A 21,954-nucleotide genomic window follows, 5' to 3' on the forward strand; every position below is an offset into this window, starting at 1 on the left:
TTTCCACGTTTATGTGGGTTTTCTGTTGTGTCTGTTGCTATTGAAGACCACTTTTACTCCATAGTGAGTAGATAGGAGGCATAGGATTAGTTCGATCTTCTTATATTTGTTGAGGTCTGTCTTGTGACCAATTATATGGTCGATTTTGGAGAAGGTACCATGAGGTGCTGGGAAAAAGGTATATTCTTTTGTTTTAGGATAGAATGTTCTACATATATCTGTTAAATCTAATTGGTCCAAAGCTTCAATTAGTTTCATTTTCATTGTGTTCTAAAAAGTCTTTAATTTCTTTCTTTATTTCTTCCTTGACCAAGGTATCATTGAGTAGAGTATTGTTCAGTTTCCACGTGTATGTGGGTTTTCTGTTGTGTCTGTTGCTATTGAAGACCACTTTTACTCCATAGTGAGTAGATAGGAGGCATAGGATTAGTTCGATCTTCTTATATTTGTTGAGGTCTGTCTTGTGACCAATTATATGGTCGATTTTGGAGAAGGTACCATGAGGTGCTGGGAAAAAGGTATATTCTTTTGTTTTAGGATAGAATGTTCTACATATATCTGTTAAATCTAATTGGTCCAAAGCTTCAATTAGTTTCATTGTGTCCCTGTTTAGTTTCTGTTTTCCTGATCAGTCCATTGAGGAAAGTGCAGTGTTGAAGTCACCCACAATTATTGTGTTAGGTGCAATGTGTGCTTTGAGTTTTAATAAAGTTTCTTTACAAATGAGGGTGCCCTTGCATTTGGAGCATAGATGTTCAGGATTGAGAGTTCTTCTTGTTGTATTTTTCCTTTGACCAGCAAGAAGTGTCCTTCAGAGTCTCTTTTGATGACTTTGGGTTGAAAGTCAATTTTATCTGATATTAAAATGGCTACTCCAGCTTGTTTCCTGAGACCATTTGCTTGTAAAATTGTCTTCCAGCCTTTTACTCTAAGGTTGTGTTTGTCTTTGACCCTGAGGTGTGTTTCCTGTAAGCAGCAAAATGTAGGGTCCTGTTTACGTATCCAGTCAGTTAGTCTGTGTCTTTTTATTGGGGTATTAAGTCCATTGATGTTAAGAGATATTAAGGAATAGTGATTGTTACTTCCTGTCATTTTTGACGTTATTTTTTAAATTTGATTGCTTAACTTCTTTTGGGTTTGATGAAAGGTTACTATCTTGCTTTTTCCAGGGTGAAGTTTCCCTCCTTGTATTGGTGTTGTCCTCCTATTATCCTTTTTAGGGCTGGGTTTGTGGATAGATATTGGGTAAACCTGGTTTTGTCATGAAATATCTTAGTTTTTCCATATATGGTGATTGAGAGTTTTGCTGAATATAGTAGTTTTGGTTGGCATTTGTGTTCTCTTAGAGTCTGCATGAGATCTGCCCAGGACCTTCTAGCCTTCATAGTCTCAGGTGAAAAGTCTGCTGTGATTCTGATAGGTCTTCCTTCATATGTTACTTGGCCTTTTTCTCTTACTGCCTTTAATATTCTTTCTTTGTTTAGAACATTTGGTTTTTTGATTATTATGTGACAGGAAGTATTTCTGTTCTGGTCCAGTCTGTTTGGAGTTCTGTAGGCTTCTTGTATATTCATGGCATCTCTCTTTAGGTTAGGGAAGTTTTCTTCCATAATTTTATTGAAGATATTTGCTGGCCCTTTAAGTTGTAAATCTTCACTCTCATCTATGCCTATAATCCATAGGTTTGGTCTTCTCATTGTATCCTGGATTTCCTGGATATTTGGGGTTACAAGATTTTTGCATTTTGCATTTTCTTTAACTGGTGAGTCCATGGTTTCTATGGAATCTTCAGCATCTGAGATTCTTTCTTGTATCTCTTGTATTCTGTTGTTGATATTTGCATCTCTGTCCCCTGATTTCTTCCCAAGGCTTTCTATCTCCAAAGTTGTCTCCCTTTAAGTTTTCTTAGTTGTTTCTACTTCTGATTTTAGATCCTGGATGGTTTTGCTTAGCTCCTTCACTTGCTTGTTTGTGCTTTCCTGTAATTCTTTAAGAGATTTTTGTGTTTCCTCTTTCATGACCTCAGCCTGTTGACCAAAGTTCTCCTGTATTTCTTTAAGTGTTTTTTGTGTTTCCTCCTTATTGGCTTTTGTATTCTCCTGGATTTCTTTCAATGATTTTTGTGTTTCCCTTGCAAGGGCTTCTAACTTTTGATCCATTTTCTCCTGAATTTCTTTAAGTATGTCCTTCATGTGTTCCTGTACCAACATCATGACCAGTGATTTTAAATCCAAATCTTGTTTTACTGGTGTGATGGGGTATCCAGGACATGCTGGTAGAGGAGAATTGCGTTCAGATGTTGCCATATTGCCTTGATTTCTGTTAGTGACGTTCCTGCGTTTGCCTTTTGCCATCTAGTTCTCACTGGTGTTAGTTTGTCTTGTCAGTGCTGGACTCACCAATGCAAGCTGTCCCTTCCCCCTTGGCCTCTGGTGCACACCTCTGTAGACAGGGTGCTGCTGCCCAGGCTGATCAGATCCTGAAGCAAGCACCTGAAGGCTCCTGCCGGGGCCCGCTGGATTCACTGGAGCACACCGACTTCTCCCAGCTGGCTGCCCGGAAGCCCTGCTAGCCTCTTGCAAGACTTGGAGATGTGGTGAGGCCGCCCAGGCTGATCTGGATCCGGAAGCGGAGAGAGTTGAGCTGAGGGCTTCCGCCTGAGGCCTTGCCCCAGATTGTGTCTGTGGACCAGATGGAGCCCGTGTGCACCCACAGGGAGCGCCGACGGTGTATGCTGCTGTGACCTCCCCTGTGTCACTCTGCTGGGCAGCCAATCCCCCAACTGGGCTGGCGCACACATGGTTAGCCTGGACGCCCAGGCCCTGAGTCCAGGCAAAAGCCTGGGAGGTCAAGGTCCGAGCAAAGTTCCCCTAGGGCTATGACTGTTAATTGGGTCTGCCAGGTGACCAGGGAGTGCGTGCTCACGCTCCCTGAAAGCGCCAGGAGAGTCTGCTGTGCTAACAACCTCCTGGGCGGGTTGACTCACAGATGGCCCACCAAGCCGCCCAGTTCTTGGGGTCAGTCCTGTGCCTTTTGTTGCCTAGACCCCTGCTTTGTTAGCCTCAGGCTATGCCTGTTACAGGTCTGCCCCCCAGAGCTCTCTGTTGTCCTGTAGGCAAAATGGCAGCGCACTTGCAGGCCTGGGCAAAAAACCTCCTGGCTGGGTTGGCAGCCCGATGGCCCCCTGAACAGCCCAGGGCCTGGGTGCAGGCCAACGCCAGTCGGGCTCAGACCTCCACGGTCTTGGCCTCAGATTATGTTTGTGTACCTCAGTGTGTCCGATCTCTGGAGTCCGATACCAAGATGGAGATGATCCTCTCCTGACTGGTGGGAGGCTGAGTTCTGGTATAGCAGGATCTTGAGGAAGTGTGGTACCCATTTTTCGGAGGAACCGCCAGACTGATTTCCACAGTGGTTGTACCAATTTGCAACCCCACTAGCATGGAGAAGTGTTCCTCTTTCTCCACAATCTCTCCAACACCTGCTGTCTCCTGAATTTTTAATCTTAGCCATTCTGACTGGTGTAAGGTGAAATCTCAGTTTTTTTTTTTTTTTTTTTTTTTTTTTTTTTTTTTTTTTTTTTTTTTTTAGGTTTGTTGAGACAGGGATTCTCTGTGTAGTCCTGGCTGACTTAGAACTCACTCTGTAGACTAGGTTTGACTCGAATTCTGAAATCCACCTGCCTCTGTCTCCCAAGGGCTGGGATTACAGGCATGCACCATCTTGCCCAGCTGTGACACACTTTCTTCAACAAGGCCACACATACTCCAAAAAGGCAACAACTCTTCATAATGAGACTCACTAGACCAAGCATATTTTAATCACTGCATTCTATTCCGTGGCCTCATAGGCTTATCCAAACACATGAATTATGCACCTCATATGAACAGTACATATTAGGGTATGGATTCAATAATCTCGGTCTGACTGAGTTTGGTGATTGTGTGTTTTCTGCATCAACTCTCAAACCCCAAACTCCATGACCCCTAAATATCTTCCAAAGCATCAGTACTTGGCTGAATGTTTTACATTACTAAGTTCAGATGCAGCACTAGTTACAGTCTTAGTTATCTCTGAAACACAGCTTCTTTATGTTCTCAGAAAACACTGCTCTGAAGATTTCAAATCAGTAAAATGGCCTCTTTTTATCACTATTAATTTCTTAGCTCTACTAGCCAGCATTGTCCCTGTAATCCATTCTAAATTTGAATGTAAAGCTAGAGCCAGAGGGCTAAAATTCTTGCAATTTGCTACTTGCTGTGGCTGGAACATCTCTCCCTTATTCTATTAAATTCTTCACTGTTTATGATTTTCTGTCCTGGCACTTGTTTTGTAAACTCACTTTGAACTCAGAGATCTGCATGTTCCTATCAACTGAGTTCTAGGAGTAAAGGTATATATCACTGTGTCTGGTCTGAAGCATTAATTTTTAAACATGGAACTGCTTCAGTACTAGGGTGGCCTTGAACTCTGCCTGCCTCTATCTCCTGAGTGCAGGGATTAAATGCATATACTACAATGCCTGCACCTAATGTCCAACACATATAAAGAACTCATGAACAATAGTGAGGTGGAAATATTACTGATCCTCCAAAGGCCAGACAGCATCAGATCTGATGCAACACACAGCAGGATCTTTAATCTATTTAAGTTAGTTTCCACCCAACTCTTCCACCTATCACTGCCCCACCATCAAAGAGGGTTTTGGTGGTGGCAGACCCATGAATATTTTTCTGGGAAAGGCTTTGTAGTAAGCAGCAAGCAGAGTGTACATGTGTAAGCATCGGATTGGAAAGCTACTGTGGCCTTTAACATAATTGCCTGGTGCTGGGAGTCATATCATAAACTTAATTTCTGCTCTACTCTGTATTGGTCATCATTAGGCAAGTGGTAGGCTTGTCACCTGAAGAGCAGGTTTGTTAGGGAAATAATCTGGAGATGTTGGTCTTGTTGAGTCTGTAAAATGCAAAAGCTCATCTTGTTGGAATTGTCATAGAGAATGGAACTAGGGTCCAGTTTTGTTAGGGATCAACTTGGAGACTGGACATTGGCACCAGCCTGTTAGTTTACCTGAGTTTAAAATTAGGTCAGGGTCTCTAAAATGGAGTCTGAACTTAAAATATTTGATTTCTTAAGGCTAAACTGCAAACAACAAAACAACACAATCAAAAAATGGAGTATAGAACTAAACAGATAATTCACAACAGAAGACTATTGAATGGCTGATAAGCACTTAAATATATGTTCAAAGTTCTTAGTCATCAGGGAAATGCAAATAAAAACAACAATGAGATTCTACCTCATACCAATCAGAATGCGTAAAATCAAAAAGTCAGGTGACAGCAATGCTGGCAAGGATGTGGAGAAAGCAAAACACTCCTCTATTTCTGCTGGAATTGAAAATTTATACAACCACTCTGGAAATCAATCCTGAGGTTCCTCAGAATATTGGAAATAGATCTACCTGAAGACCAAGCTATAGCACTCTTGGGTTTATACCCAAAAGTTGCTGCACCATGTTACAGCAGCACTTGTTCCACTATGTTCATATTTGCCTTATTTATGATAGCCAGAAGCTGGAACAAATCCAGATGTCGACCAGCAAAAGAATGGATACAAAAAATGTGGTTTAAGCACACATTGGAATACTACATAACTATTAAGAATGAGGACATCCAGAGTTTTGCAGGTAAATGGATGGAAATAGAAAATACTATCCTCAGTAAAGTAACTCAAACCCCCAAAAACATGCATGGTGTGTACTCAGTAATAAGAGGATGTAAACCAAAAAATGTGCAGAATACCCAGGGTACAATCCACAGAACTCAAGAAGGTTAACAAACCGAAGTCAGAATTCCTCAGTTCCACTTAGAAGGGAGAACAAATCAATCACAGAGAGCAGAGGCAGGGAGGGGACAGGGTGAGAGAGGGACAGTGAGGGGGAAGGGGGAACAAGATCAGGTATTGGGTGGCAGGGGGAACAATCCTGAAGCCCTAGGGGCAACAGAAAGAATGGAAACAAGCAGGCTCAAGAGGTGGAGGTGGGGGACACTCTAGAATGTATCAGACACCCGGGAGGAAAGAAACTCTCAGGACTCAAAGGGAGGGACCTTAGCTGAACTGCCCATAAGTAGGGAGAGGAAACTTCTAGAAAGGAGGAAACTCCTGAAGAAAGACATGGCATCAAGTGGAGAAATGTGGTTGCCATCCACAGTCAAATGTTCTCACGCTGAATTGTTCCTATCTGAAAGAATTACAAGGACAGAAATGGGGAAATGACTGAGCAAAAGAGTTCTAGCAATAAGCTCAAATTCTGATCCAGCTCAGGGGAACACCCCAAGTCCTGACACTAATACTGGTGTGCTTACAAATAGGGGCACCTATCCTGAGTGTCTTCTGAAATGCCCAACAAGCAGCTGAGTCAGATGCAGATCGTTATATCCAACCAATCTACAGAAGCTGGTGATCGCTGAGATGGAATTAGGAAGTAGCTGGAAGAAACTGTGGCAGAGGTTGATCCCATATGAGGACAAGCAGGCTCAACTAACCTTGATTCCTGGGAAATCTCTGACACTGAGCCACCAACTAGGGAGCATTAAGCAGCTGATAGGAGGCCCCCCACCTATATTCAGCAGAGGACTGCCAGGTCTGGACTCAGTCAGAGAAGATGTAACTATCTCTTGACAGACTTGGAAGCCCAGAGTGTGGGGAGGTCTTATGTGGTACTGTGAGGTCATCCTCTCAAAGACAGGAGTGGGTGGGAAATTTGGTACGTGGAATAATCAGTGGGTAGAGCTGGAGGGGAATAAAGCCTGGACTGTTAAAATAAAGATTAAATAATCATAATGATCATAATCATAAAAACTGATCAACTGAGACATTCAACCTCTGCAACTGGACAAGTAGTAGATTCTTACTCTAGTAGACCACATGGAACCATTGTTGTTTTAGGGTTAGCACAACCTATAAGCCATTATAAGAAATCATTGCCTTTATAAATGTATAGAAAGACTTAGTGTATAAGTTCTGTTTCTAGCCGGGTGGTGGTGGTGCAAATCTGTAATCCCAACACTCTAGGAGGAAGAATCAGGCCAATTTCTGAGTTCAAGGCCAGCCTGCTCTGCAGATTAAGTTCCAGGATAGCCAGGGCTATACAGAGAAACCCTGTCTCAAAACAAACAAACAAACAAACAAACAAACAAAAAACAAAAAAACAAAACAAAACAACAAAACAAAACAACAACAACAACAACAACAAAAAGTTCTGCTCCTCTAGAGAATCCTGACAAATACAGAAGGTAAAGCAAAGAAAGAGATCTTTAGCAAGTATACTTGGGAATACTGGAATACGAGGTATTGCAGCCATCTGATGGTAATCATCAGAAATGAAAGTATAACGTGCTGGGGTATACTCGACTTTTAATGTTTCTAGGGAGCTGAACCCACAGTTTTCTGAGGTCAAGGCTGTGATGTGCACTCTTGGTTACCACTTGAAAATATCTAGATAAAACAAGTATCAACACAGGAGGACACATCTCTGAGATATTTTCTGATTGAATTTTGTTATTGATTTCTAGGCAAGAAAGGAGGGGGGAAGACATACACCCTTAATCCAGTTTCTAAACCAGGATGACACACCTTTAATCCTGGACACGCCTTCTGCTGGACAGTGGAAGACATATACCCTTAATCTAGATCCTAAGCCAGGATGACACACCTTTAATCCTGGACACGCCTTCTGGTGGATGGGACATACACCCTTAGTCCAGATCCTAAACCAGGATGACACACCTTTAATCCTGGACAGGCCTTCTGCTGGAGGTATATATAAGGACATGGAAGCATGAAGATTTACCCATTTTTCAGCTTCTCCTCAACTTGTTCACACATCCATCCCTACACTGGCATTGGAGACAAATGCTTCCAGTTTGCAGCCTATAAAGAACATCTGAGACTCTCTAGTGGGACTGCAAAACTAAAAGACTGTTAAAGTTTTTATCTTCAGGTAACCACTGCTGGATTAGTAGGACTGCACTCTGTAAGTACTTCCAGAAATTCCCTTTATGGCATGTACATACAGATTCATTCCATAACTTGTTTTTTATTGGACATTTCATTTATTTACGTTTCAAATGTTATGCCTTTCCTGTTTCCCTTCCAAAAAACTCCATCCCTTCCCCCTGTAATTCCCCCTCCTTCTATGAGGTTGCTCTCCCCAAGGTAACAATACTCCTTCCTCACTCCCCTAACATTGCCACACTTGGGGCATAGAAACTTCAGAGGATAAAGGCCCTTCTGCTTTTCTTTAGGGGGGGGCAGTGTTTCTCCTTATAGCACTCTCTGTCCTGGAACTCACTATGTAGACCAGGCTAGCCTTGAACTCAGAAATCCCCCTACATCTGCCTCCAAAGTGCTGGGATTAAAGGCATGTGATATCATTGCCTGGGGTTTTTGTTTTTGTATTTTGTTTTGTTTTGTTTTGTTTTGTGTGTGTGTGTGTGTGTGTGTGTGTGTGTGTGTGTGTGTTTGTTTAATCAGGCAATCTTTTGGTACAAAAGCAGATGGAGCCATGGCTCCCTTCCATATGTAGTCTCTGGTTGGGGCTTTGGTCCCTGGGAGCTCTGCAGGGTCTGGTTCATTGATATTGTTGTTTTGCCTATGCAGTTGCAAACTTCTTCGGCTCCATGGATCTTTTCTCTAACTCCATCATTGGGGTCCCTGTGTTCATTCCAATGGTCCCCTGCTAGCAACAGCATCTGTATTTGTCAGACTCTGGCAGATCCTCTCAGGAGACAGCTATATCAGGCTCCTGTCAGCAAGCACTTTCTTGGCATCCACTATAGTGTCTGGATTTGGTGACTGCATATGGTATGGATTCCCAGGTAGGGCAGTTTCTGGATGGCCTTTCCTGTGGTCTTTGATTAACACTTTGTCCCTTTATTTCCTTTTTTTTCCCCAAGACCTCTTTTGGAGAAAAGTTTATTTAAATCCATTAGCTACTTTTTTTTTAATTTGATATATTTATTTACAATTCAAATGATTTCCCCTTTTCTGGCCTCCCACTTCCAAAAGTCCCATAAGCCATCTTCCTTCCCCCTGATCTCCCATCCACCACTTTCCAATTCCCTGTTCTGCTTCTGCCCTATACTGCTACACTGAGTCTTTCCAGAACTAGTCCACTCCTCCATTCTTCTTGTACATCATTTGACATGTGGATTATGTTTTGGGTATTTCAATTTTCTGGGCTAATATCCACTTATTTGTGAGTGCATACGATGATTAATCTTTTGAGACTGGGTTACCTCACTTAGCATGATGTTCTCCAGCTCCATTTATTTGTTTAAGAATTTCATGAATTCATTGTTTCTAATGGCTGAATAGTACTCCATAGTGTATATATACCACATTTTTGTATATCCATTCTTCCGCTGAGGGATACCTGGGTTCTTTCCAGGTTCTGGCTACTATAAATAGGGCTGCTATGAACAAAGTGGAACAAGAATCCTTATTACCTGCTGGGGAATCCTCTGGGTATATGCCCAGGAGTAGTATAGCAGGATCCTCCAGAAGTGACATGTCCCGTTTCCTGAGGAATCACCAGAGTGATTTCCAGATTGGTTTTACCAATTTGCAACCACACCAGCAGTGGAGGAGTGTTCCTTTCTCCACATCCTGGCCAACACCTGCTGTCTCCTGAGTTTTTAATCTTAGGCACTCTGACTGGGGTAAGGTGAAATCTCAGGGTTGTTTTGATTTGCATTGGAGAGGAACAATTTTTGGGTTTAAATTTTGTTGATAGGTAAGTTGCCCATCTCTCAAAATGAGGTTGTGCTTGACCCCTGGTTATGGGTTCTATAGTTTCTTACTATACTTTTTTCCGGTATGTCAGTTAATAGTATCCCCATTGGGTCCTGGGAGCCCCTCGCTTCCCTGGCCTCTGAGACTTTCTGGTGGCTCCTCCATGTTTTCCATCCTCCATTGCTATACACTCTCTTCAAATTCTGAAGATCTATACGTCTACTGTCTCTTCCCATACCTGATGCTGCCCCCCCCCCCTTATATCCCTTCAACTTTCTCTCTTTCTCCTTAGATCCATAACATGCTCTATATCCCTTGATTATTTTATTCTCCCTTTTAAGAAAGACTGAATTATTCACGCTTTGGTCTTCCTTCTATTAAAGCTTCAAAAGACCTGGGAATTGAATCTTGAGAATGCCAACCACCTTGCCTAATAATCAATTTATGAGAGACTCCATACCATTTTTGTCCTTTTGTGATTGATTTAGCTCACTCACGATAATATTTTCTAGTTCCATCCACTTCCCTGAGAATTTCCTTAAGTCATTGTTGAGTACAACCCCATGGTGTCAATGTATGACATTCACTGTATCCATTTCTTTGTTGAGGGATATCTGGATTGTTTCCAGCTTGCAGCTATTAAAAATAATGCTGCAATTAACATAGTGGATCATATATCGTTGTTATATATTGGGGCATCTTTTGAGTATATGCCCAGGAGTTGTAGAGCTGGGTCCTCAGGTAGTACTATTTCCCATTTTCTGAGGAACTTCCAGACAGATTTCCAGGTTTCTTGTAACATCTAGAGATCCCACCAGCAATGGAGGAGTGATTCTCTTTCTCAAAGTCCTTTTCAGCATCTGCTATCACTTTAGTTTTTGATCTTAGCCATTCTGATTGGTAAGAGGTGGAGTCTCAGGGTTGTTTTGATTTGCATTTCACTGATGACTAAGGATATTGAACATTTCTTTAGGTAATTCTTGGCCATTTGATTCCTCAGTTAAAAATTCTGTTAATCTCTGTACCCCATTTTTAATAGGGTTATTTTGTTCTCTGTGTTCTAATTTATTTATTGAATATGTACTATATATAGTATATTGAATAGATAGAGAGAGACTGGGCAGGCATGACTTATCCTTGATTTTGCTGAAATTGCTTCAATTTTCTCACCGTTTAGTTTGATCTTGGCTACTGGTTTGCTTTTACTAGGTTTATGTGTGAGCCTCTTTCTAGAGCTCAAAAGTTGTTCTGATTCTTCAGCTTTATCTTTGAGAAAGACCAGGGTAAATCCTACCACCTACTATGTCACTACTTAGGGCATGAAGAAAAGTCCAATTTTCTCCTGCTTAGACTTATGTAAAAGATTTCAAGGAAACTTTCTACATTTTGCCACATGTTTCAATCAATATTTAGATGATTTTATTCTCTTTCCATAATTTTTATTATTATTTAATAATCATAAACAAAATTATAGAATTTTTATTTATAACTTTATAAATTTAAAAAATATAAAATATTTTAAAACTGAGGGATGTTGAATGGTATCAAGTAGAGAGTAGCCTGCAGCTATGTTATATGATAATGTTAAGAAATAGAGACCTGAGCCAGTTTTCAGGCAAATACTTTCCATCTCTGCAAGTTCGAGACAAAAGAATTCTCATGTTGAGACTAGATTGAAGTAGTAAAAGACTTTTTAAAAAACAAGTTGCCTTGAAACATTTTGGAATCTTCTTGGTGGGAGGAGGTCCCCAGTTTCCTGGGAGAGGGCTGCATGTTGAGCTGAACACCTAATAAGTGTTTTAATCAGTGATGCTTTTGTAAAGATACCATCACAAAACACCACAGGATACTTTTTGGAGCATTTTATAATTGGTGAAAAGGTGAAAGATTGTGCTAGCAGTTGCCAAGTTTTAATTTCATGTATTACAAGTTTCTGAATTAATTTCAAGAGTATACCTATCCATCCAAACTTTACACTTATTTTTTCAATCTACATGTTGTGAAAATCATATTGATGGTAATGATGAAGATGATAATTATGATGATGATATGATTTTTATTTTTTCTTTCACTTTTTCTATTTCTCTCCTTTCTTTGTTTCTTTGTTTCTTTCTTTCTTAAATATTTGATTTCATCACTCCATTTTTTAAATTTAAAATTAGATTTTTCTTTCATTTTGTCCATCCTTAGACCAGGTTCCATGAGCTGTGTGGATATAATCCTAGACAATGTGGTCGTATTGTCAGTATGCTGACAGTGAGCCTGTCTCTTTGCATTAGTCTATATTATTTGAGTAACTTGATGGGACCCCATAGAAGAAGAATACTAGAGAATGCAGCAGATTCCTTCCCCAGGGAGACTTGCCTGGATTCAAAATTGGCCACATCAGGTCATGTATTGAGATTCCCATTATTGAGATTACCCTCATATGCACTATAACTCTCCATTGCAAGAGGTTTCAACAACACCATACAATATTATATTAATTTACAATCTTCATCCAAAACAACCCTCACATGAATTCTACTACTGCTTTACAAACCCACCACAATTGCCTCCAAAAATCCTATACCACATTCTCTTCCAAGATGGATGAGTACAATATTGTAGGTGCACATTGGCCATTAAGAAAATGGTAGTAGGCAAGCTAACACCCAAGAACCTAAGAGGCTGGTTAGCTGGGAGCACCTTCTGAGTTCTATGAGTGGGGTGAAATGTTTAAACAAGCTCTCTAGATATGAGGCCCTACCCACTGAAAGGTATGGCCTACCAAATCATAGAATCATAACTTCTGACCACATCAGGATGAGCTTTACACAAGGAGACCCCAGAGCAATAGAGTTGAATTTTACTTGACCATTCCACATTCATCAGAACCAAAGAACGTTTGAAGGCCTGGCATCCAGCACACATTTTCGGCCTTCTTTCTACCATGTAACTTCTGTCTGTCCACTGAATGTGTGTATTCTCAAGGATTTTAAGCTCTCACAGTGGGATATCTAGTTCAGCCCAGTGTTCTCCTTTTCCCAACAGTGTAAGAACTTGGAGAGTTCCTACACCTTCTGTGAAGCCTATATGGAGATGGCAAAAAACACAGTTGCTTCCCAGCCAGGATCCTGGAATCCCCAACCTTCCCCTATGGGGTCCAGCCTGCTTATTTCAGGTCAGAGCTCAGATATGCCTACCTGGAAACAAACAGTGATGGCATCAACATCCTGTAGCAACCAAGATGCAGCCTGTACTCTGAGTTCAACAGCACACCTGGGAGAATCCAATGATTTCCTGTTTGGAGAGCCAAGTGAGACCTCTTTTTGGTACCAGCAAGTTGTGTCTGCTGAGCAGAAAATCTCCCCTGCAGGCCCTCAGCACATGCAGCTCAACAGCACCCCGAAGACATGCCTCTCTCATTCCCAGAAGAGAGCAGTACTCGACACCAGGGATACTCTCTACAATGAAGGCTACTGGAAGAGGACATTGAACTCTGACAAAACTCTCTTGTTCACAAATACAGACATGTGTTTGAATCCCAGGATTAACTTTGGTAATCATCAAAAGGTGCTTTCTGGAAGTCATGCTCTCCAGGACCCAAATGTAGATCACTCCCTTGCTTCTAAACATGACCAGATTTTCAGTGGTGAATATGAGATGCCTTTCCATGGTAACCAGACCAACTACAATCAGGTGACACCAAGGAATGGTGGGCATCTGACTCTCTATGAGAATCAGATGACATCACCCAGTTATACACAGGCCCTTTATCCCAATCAAATCATAACATCCTTTTCTGAACAGAATCGTTTTGGGAATCACCAGGAGAGCCCAGTAGCTGACAATGAATACTATGGAAATCAGATGATACTGCCAAATGGAAACCAGGTTTTCTCTGAGCCTCAGATGAGAATTAACTGTGACCAAACAAATGACCAAATAAAATCCTTCAGTGTTCAAAATGTCTTCAAAGATCAGGAGAATCTTCTCAGTTGTGAGCACTCCTTCTCTGGGTATCAGACATCAGGGTACAGATGTGACCAGGATTTGATTGTGAATCACCAGGTATCAATTTCATTTGCTGGCCAGGCTTTCTATGAGTTTCAGAAAGAGACTTCCAGTTTTGACACCACTTTTCATGGGTCTCAGAGGACAACATCCAGTCCAGAAGAGAACCTGGCTAGCCATTCAGAGACAAGTCCCAGATCTGAAGAGATATTCTATTTGGGTCAGATAAAGACCTCTTTTGATGAAAATGTCTGCCCAAGTCAGAATGGAACACCGAATCTGGAAGGAAGCCTTGATTGGCAGGTGACTTCACTTAGTCCCCAAGCCTCATATGTGGATGAAAACCCTTATCCTTCAAGTTCCCCTTTGGTCCAAAGACAACCTCAGGAAAACTCTTCAGCTTCGAGTTTGGTCCAGGTACAACGTCCAGAGATGAAGTCAGACACCAAGACCAAGAGCCCAGTGTCCTGGAAGAACACTCATCCTTTGAAGAGCTTCTCCTGTACCTACAAGGATTGCCAGAAATCATACAAAAAGTCTAACCACCTCAAAAACCACATGAAGAAACACACAGGTCAGAAGGATTATGCCTGTGATGAGCCTGGGTGCAAATGGAAATTCTTCCGCTTAGGAGATCTCAAGAGACACAAGCAAAAGCACAGTAGGGAGAGGCCCTACCCCTGTGACATGTGCAACAAAAGCTATTCCAGACCTGATTATCTCAAAAAGCATCAGAGGATCCATTTTCAAACATCACCCACCACTGCAACCTGAATGCCAACTCCTCTCCCCATACCATATCATATTACACTAACATATTTCTTCCTTCTTCTCAGTCACCATACCTGACCACTAATCAAGTACTTTGGGGATAATAGTGGGCCCCAGCAATGGACTCACACAAATATTCCCAGCAGATTTTTTTTCAAGGAAAGCAGAGATGTAATGACAAACCTGTAGCTAGCCTGAATCAAAATTGTATACACTGAAATTTTATTATCAATTAAACATAAAATTATAAATACTTTAAAAAGTAGGAAACTTTTCATTGTCTCAGCTCACATTCCTGAATTTGAAATCAAATGCCATGTTCATAATAGGAAGACAATATAACTTCAGTGTGTTCAAAAAATGTTTGCTTGAAAATCACTAAAAGTGATAAACATGCTGCCTCCAACTCAAATATTCACAAAACACATGTATGACAAAGGAAGTGAAAAATCTCAATATTATGAAAATGCAACAGTCCAATTGAACTAGATGTGGAGATATTTCACTGAAGAAATTTAGGTGAATTCAGACAAGTGAAGAAGAGTCATTGTGCTTGCTCAATGCAAAATCTCAAATTAAAACCACACTCATGTATTATCATATACAATGGCAAATACAAAAACAAAACAAACACACAACTTTCCTCCACCCAACTTGATAATCGTAAAGATAGACTATATTCTGGGTAATGCTCCATTTTACACATTCCAGAGGACAAAACAACAAACCAGAAATTGACTCCATCAGATAGAGCAGTGGCAGGGCCTGTGAGATTTTTTGTTATTCTTTTGTATTTATTGTTTAAATTTTTATTAGATATTTACTTTATTTACATTTCAAATGTTATCCCCTTTCCACTTTTTCCCTCTTTTTCCCTCACTTTTCCACATGTGCAAGGACTTTTCCTCTTATTGACACCTGACCACCCCATCCTCTGCTACATATGCAACTGAGGCCATGGGTCCCTCCATGTGTACTCTGTGGTTGGTGGCTAAATCCCTAGGAGCTCGGGGAGTCCTGATTTGTTCTTGTTGTTGTTCATCCTATGGGGCTGTAAACCCCATCAGCTCCTAGTGTCCTTTCTCTAGCTCCTCCATTGGGAAGCCTGTGCTCAGTTCAATGGTAGGATAAGAGCATCCACACTGTATTTGGCAGGCACTGGCAGAACCCCTCAGAAGACAACTATATCAGGCTCCTGTCAGCTAGAACTTCTTGGCATCCACAATAGTGTCTGGGTTTGGTAATTGTATATTGAATGGATCCCCAGGTATGGCAGTCTCTGGATGGTTTTCCTTCAATCTGCTACACACTGTCTCTGTATTTCCTCCCATAGGTATTTTGTACCCCTTTTAAGAAGGACCAAAGTGTCCACACTTTGGTTTTACTTCTTCTTGAACTTCATGTGGTCTCTATTATATCTTGGGTATTCCTGCCTTCTGGGGCAATATTCACTTATCAGTGAGCATACCATATGTGTTCTTTAGTGATTGACTGGTTTAAGTCACTCAGAATGTTATTTTCTAGCTCCATCTGTTTGCCTAAGAATTTCATGAAGACATTGATTTAATAGCTAAGTAGTACTCCATTGTTTAAAGGTACCACATTGTCTGTATCCAGTCCTATCTTGAGGGACATCCTGGCTCTTTCCAGCTTCTGTCTGTTATAAATAAACCTGCTATGAACCTAGTGGAGCATGTGTCCTTATTACATGTTGGAGCAACTTCTGGGTATAGGCCCAGGAGTGTTATATCTGGGTCCTCAGGTACTACTATGTCCAATTTTCAGATGAACTGCCAAACTGATAAATAAATAAATGGAAATCTAACTACTGAGAAAAAGTTAGCAACTGAAATTTCATTTAGACACACTAAAAGAGGTCAATCTGTTTTCTTCAGTGGAGTCTCACCAGACAGATCAACCACTACAGGGAAGGCCTCATGTTCAGAAGTAGGTGACTTACCAAAAATGGGTTACATGTTATTTTGCATGTGTGCTTTTTTTTTTTTAAATTACAGGTTAGTTTTCTTTGTTTTGTTTTGTTTTTTTTGATGCTTTTGATTTTTTTTGGTGTGTGTGTGTGCATTAATTTTTTTGTTTTTTCTTTAGAGAAGGAACTTTAAAAGTTGGGTGGGTAGGAACAGGAATAGAATCTGGAAGGAGTTAGAGGAGGAAAAGAATATCTTAAAAATATATTTAGATTTAAAAATGTTTTAAAGTATGAAGTATATTATGAAAATTTAAATATGTGTAGTTCAATGTATTTTAATTATAAGGCAATTAATAAAAATGCTGTTATATCTGTGATGAGTTTTCTTACTTGAATATTTATTTTTATTTAATAACTTATTTATTAAATTTCTCTATTAAAATAAATAAAATATATCCCTAAATTCATTGAAGTTAAAGAATTACATGAAATTCTGACAGTACAATGGTATGAATGATTGTCAAATTATATATGAAAAAAGATTGTAATTATTTATTAGTAATAGTAGATGGAAAACACCATATAGTCTTTAAGCAATTAATGAAAAAACAGGCAACAACAACAATAACAGAACATGCAAAGCCATTGAGATAAGAGATATTAGTGTCCTGTCCAGAACTGCCAGGCTAACAGAATAGGTTTGATGGGAAGAAGTGATTCCAACAATGCAGCTACAGAGACTTGATGTCACAGAGAGGAATTTGGTCTTGTAATGATATCAACAACATTTTTTTCCTCCACTGGATATTTTCTTTATTTACATTTCAAATGTCATCCCCTTTCCAGGTCTCCTCTCTGGAACCCCTATCCCACCCCTCCTCCTCCTGCATCTCCACCACCCACACACCCACTACTGCCTTTCTACCCTGGCATTCCCCTATATTAGGGCATGAAATCTCTCAGGCACAAGGGCTGTTTCTTCCACTTATGTCCAACAAGGCCATCTTCTGCCACTTATGTGGGCAGAGCCATGGGATCCTCCATGTGTACTCTTTGGTTGGTGGTCCAGTCCTGAGGAGCTCCTAGATATCAAAACTCTTAAGTCTGTTAAATATAAAGTTTCAAATCTTAGCTAGAGTAATAAAGCAAGAAAAAGAGATACAGGGAATACAACAAGAGGGAAGAAGTCAAATAATATCTATTTGCAGGTAACATAAACTTATATTCCCCCCCCAAAAAAAAAAGGAAAAAAAAAAGAAGACAGTAAACACCTGAGAAGAAAACTCTTAAACCTAGGGAGAGGGAGATGGTTCACTGGTTATGAGAATTTGCTGCTCTTGCAGAAGAATAGAGTTTGTTCCTAGAATGCATAGGATGTCTCATTATCCCCTGTATCTACCGTTCAAAGCAATCCAAAGCCCTCTTGTAGCTTTCTTGGGCATTGAATGCATGTAGTATACACACATTAACACAGACAAATCACTCTTGTATGTAAAAAAAAACAGTAAATGATGAAATATTCATTTTCTAAAACATATAAAAGTAACACACAGGTCAAACAGGATATATATATATATACACACAAAAACAAACACACACACACAAACATACACATACATATGTCTGTGTGTAGCAACACTTAATGTAATAAAAGAGGACATAAATTCGAAAGAGATAAAATATATATGAGAGAGATTTGAGGAAGGAAAGAAAAAGAAGTAATAAATGATGTACTGATGTTGTACATCAAAACAAAAACAAATACTAAAAAGAGAATATGTTACAGCTATTAAACACATTCTGCAAATTTTCAAGATAAAATTCAACACACACACACACACACACACACACACACACACACACACACACATAAAACCAAAAAATAAAACCCCCACACAATAGTCTTCTTAGCGAATAACAAAACACATTGAAAATAAATCCTATTCACAATAGTCTTTAAAGAGTGGCAATAGGAACATTTCTGGGTTAAAAACATTGAGATGCCTGTGTGACCCCATCCTTCCACCAGGAGCCTTTCCTGTCCAAAGGAAGAACAGGGGGAAAGGAACAGGGATTGAAAGACTGGCCTTCCTGGGACTGCCCAAGCAGGGGATCCACCATGTCTGCAGATGACAAACCCAACACTCCTGCAGTCAAGACTCACCTGCTGACAGTAAACTAGTATGATAGATCCTTGGGAGGTCAGGTCAGCAACTGATCTATACAGATATGGATGCTTGGAGCCAACCATCACACTGAGCTCAGGGAACCTGGTGGTGGAGCTGACAGAACAGGAGGAGCAGAGGGAGATTGCAACCCTGTTAGAAGAACAATATAGGCTTGCATAACTACCCAGTTCTCCCAGAGTCTAGACCATCTACTAGGGAATGAACTTGAAGGTATAGATGGCACCAGATACATGTGTAGCAGAGCATGGACTTGCCTGACAGCAATGGGAGGAGAGGACCTTGAACCTGGGGAAATTTAATGCCTCAGTGTGTGGGTATACTGCAGCAGTAGGCTGGGAAGAATGTAGGTGGGTGTAATATCACCTTCACAGACACAAAGGGGTCGGAAGTGGGTGTGGGACGGGAGATGTGGGATGGCAAGAATGTGGAGGGGTTACTGGGAAGTGGGATATCATGGGAAGGGTGTTTGGTGAAAGGGTCACCAGCAAGTGGGATATTATTATCATTATCCAAATGCTTCCTAGAGGAACTGGTATCCCAGGATTTCTGACACACAGGCTTGTGGGAGGGACAAGCCACAGGCAGAGAGAGAAAGAACAACTAACACCAGGGATAACTAGTTGGCAAGAGGCAAGTACATGAACATAAGCAACAGAACCCAAAGCTACTTGGCATATGCAAAGTATCAGAACCCATTTTTTTCCACCACAGTGATTCCAGGATACACCAACACATCATAAAAGTAAGACTCGATAATAACTTGGTCATGGAAGAAATAAAGAAATTAAAGACTTTTTAGAATTTAATGAAAATGAAAGCACAACATACCCAAATTTAGGGGACACAATGAATGCAGTGCTAAGAGGAAAACTCATAGTACCAAGTGCTTCCAAAAAGAAGCTGGAGAGCGCATACACTAGAATCTGAACAGCACACCTGAAAGCTTTAAAACAGAAAGAACCTTATACACCCAAGAGGAGTAGAAGGCAGGAAGTCATCAAACTTAGGGCTAACATCAATGAAGTTGAAACAAATAGAACTATAGAAAGAATGAACAAGACCAGGAATTGGCTCTTAGAGAAAATCAAAAAGATAGATAAACCCTTAGCCAGACTAACTAAAAGGCACAGAGACAGTATCCAAATTAACCAAATAAGAAATGAAGGAGGAGATAACAATAGAAACTGAGGAAATTCAAAATATCATCAGAACCTACAACAAAATCCTATATTCAACAAAATTAGAAAATCTGGATGAAATGGAAACTTTTCTAGACAGATTCCAGGTAACAAAGTTAAATCAGGATCATACAAATCTTCAAAATAGGCCCATAATCACTAACGAAATATCAGCAGTCATTAAAAAAAAATTTTTTTTTTGGTTTTTTTTTTTCTGTTTTTTTTTTGTTTAAAATTTTTTTTATTCGATATATTTTTCATTTACATTTCAAATGATTTCTCCTTTTCTAGCCCCCCTACTCCCGGAAAGTCCCGTAAGCCCCCTTCTCTCCCCCTGTCCTCCCACCCAACCCTTCCCACTTTCCCGTTCTGGTTTTGCTGAATACTGTTCACTGAGTCTTTCCAGAACAAGGGGCCACTCTTCCTTCCTTCTTGTACCTCATTTGATGTATAGATTATGTTTTTGGTATTCCAGTTTTCTAGGCTAATATCCACTTATTAGTGAGTGCATACCATGATTCACCTTTTGAGTCTAGGTTACCTCACTTAGTATGATGTTCTCTAGCTCCATCCATTTGCCTAAGAATTTCATGAATTCATTGTTTCTAATGGCTGAATAGTACTCCATTGTGTAGATATACCACATTTTTGCATCCACTCTTCTGTTGAGGGATACCTGGGTTCTTTCCAGCATCTGGCAATTATAAATAGGGCTGCTATGAACATGTATCCTTATTACATGGTGGGGAATCCTCTGGGTATATGCCCAGGAGTGGTATAGGAGGATCTTCTGGAAGTCAGGTGCCCAGTTTTCAGGGGAACCGCCAGACTGATTTCCAGAGTGGTTGTACCAATTTGAAACCCCACCAGCAGTGGAGGAGTGTTCCTCTTTCTCCATACCCTCTCCAACACCTGTTGTCTCCTGAATTTTTAATCTTAGCCATTCTGACTGGTGTAAGGTGAAATCTCAGGGTTGTTTTGATTTGCATTTCCCTAATGATTAATGAAATTGAGCATTTTTTTAAGATGCTTCTCTTCCATCCGAAGTTCTTCAGGTGAGAATTCTTTGTTTAACTGTGTACCCCATTTTTTAATAGGCTTGTTTGGTTTTCTGGACTCTACCTTCTTGAGTTCTTTATATATATTGGATATTAGGCCTCTATCTGATGTAGGATTGGTGAAGATCTTTTCCCAATTTGTTGGTTGCCGATTTGTCCTCTTGATGGTGTCCTTTGCCTTACAGAAACTCTGTAATTTTATGAGGTCCCATTTGTCAATTCTTGCTCTTAGAGCATACTCTATTGGTGTTCACTTCAGAAACTTTTTCCCTGTACCCATGTTCTCAAGGGTCTGCCCCATTTTCTTTTCTATTAGCTTTAGAGTATCTGGCTTTATGTGGAGGTCCTTGATCCATTTGGATTTGAGCTTAGTACAGGAGACAAGGATAGATCAATTCACATTCTTCTGCATGCTGACCTCCAGTTGAACCAGCACCATTTGTTGAAAAGGCTATCTGTTTTCCATTGGATGTTTTCAGCCTCTTTGTCGAGGATCAAGTGGCCATAGGTGTGTGGGTTTATTTTTGGATCTTCAATCCTGTTCCATTGATCCTCCTGCCTGTCACTGTACCAATACCATGCAGTTTTTAACACTATTGCTCTGTAGTATTGCTTGAGGTCAGGGATACTGATTCCCTCAGACTTTCCTTTGTTGCTGAGAATAGTTTTAACTATCCTGGGTTTTTTGTTATTCCAGATGAATTTGATAATTGCTCTTTCTAACTCTGTGAAGAATTGAGTTGGGATTTTGATGGGTATTGCATTGAATCTGTAGATTGCTTTTGGCAAAATGGCCATTTTACTTATATTGTTTCTACCGATCCATGAGCATGGGAGGTTTTCCCATTTTTTGAGGTCTTCTTCCATTTCCTTCTTCAGAGTCTTGAAGTTCTTGTCATACAGATCTTTCACATGTTTGGTAAGAGTCACCCCAAGATACTTTATACTGTTTGTGGCTATTGTGAAGGGGGTCATTTCCCTAATTTCTTTCTCAGCCTGCTTATCCTTTGAGTATAGGAAGGCCACTGATTTGCTTG

The 21,954-nt window shown here is 40.4% G+C and overlaps 1 protein-coding gene across 1 annotated transcript; it reads left to right on the top strand.

Moving 5' to 3' along the window:
• The first annotated feature begins 12,873 nt into the window (after window positions 1–12,873).
• Window positions 12,874–14,568, top strand: LOC127679982 (Kruppel-like factor 18). The gene has a single exon (XM_052175543.1). The coding sequence runs from the start codon at window positions 12,874–12,876 to the stop codon at window positions 14,566–14,568; it is 1,695 nt and encodes a 564-aa protein (XP_052031503.1).
• Window positions 14,569–21,954: the final 7,386 nt, after the last annotated feature.

The sequence above is a fragment of the Apodemus sylvaticus genome, chromosome 3 (genome assembly GCF_947179515.1).
Source record: "Apodemus sylvaticus chromosome 3, mApoSyl1.1, whole genome shotgun sequence".
In the NCBI taxonomy this organism is placed as follows: Eukaryota; Metazoa; Chordata; class Mammalia; order Rodentia; family Muridae; genus Apodemus; species Apodemus sylvaticus.

Coding starts and splice junctions, on each gene's coding strand:
- LOC127679982 (XM_052175543.1), top strand. CDS start 12,874: ATGGAGATGGCAAAAAACACAGTTGCTTCCCAGCCAGGATCCTGGAAT.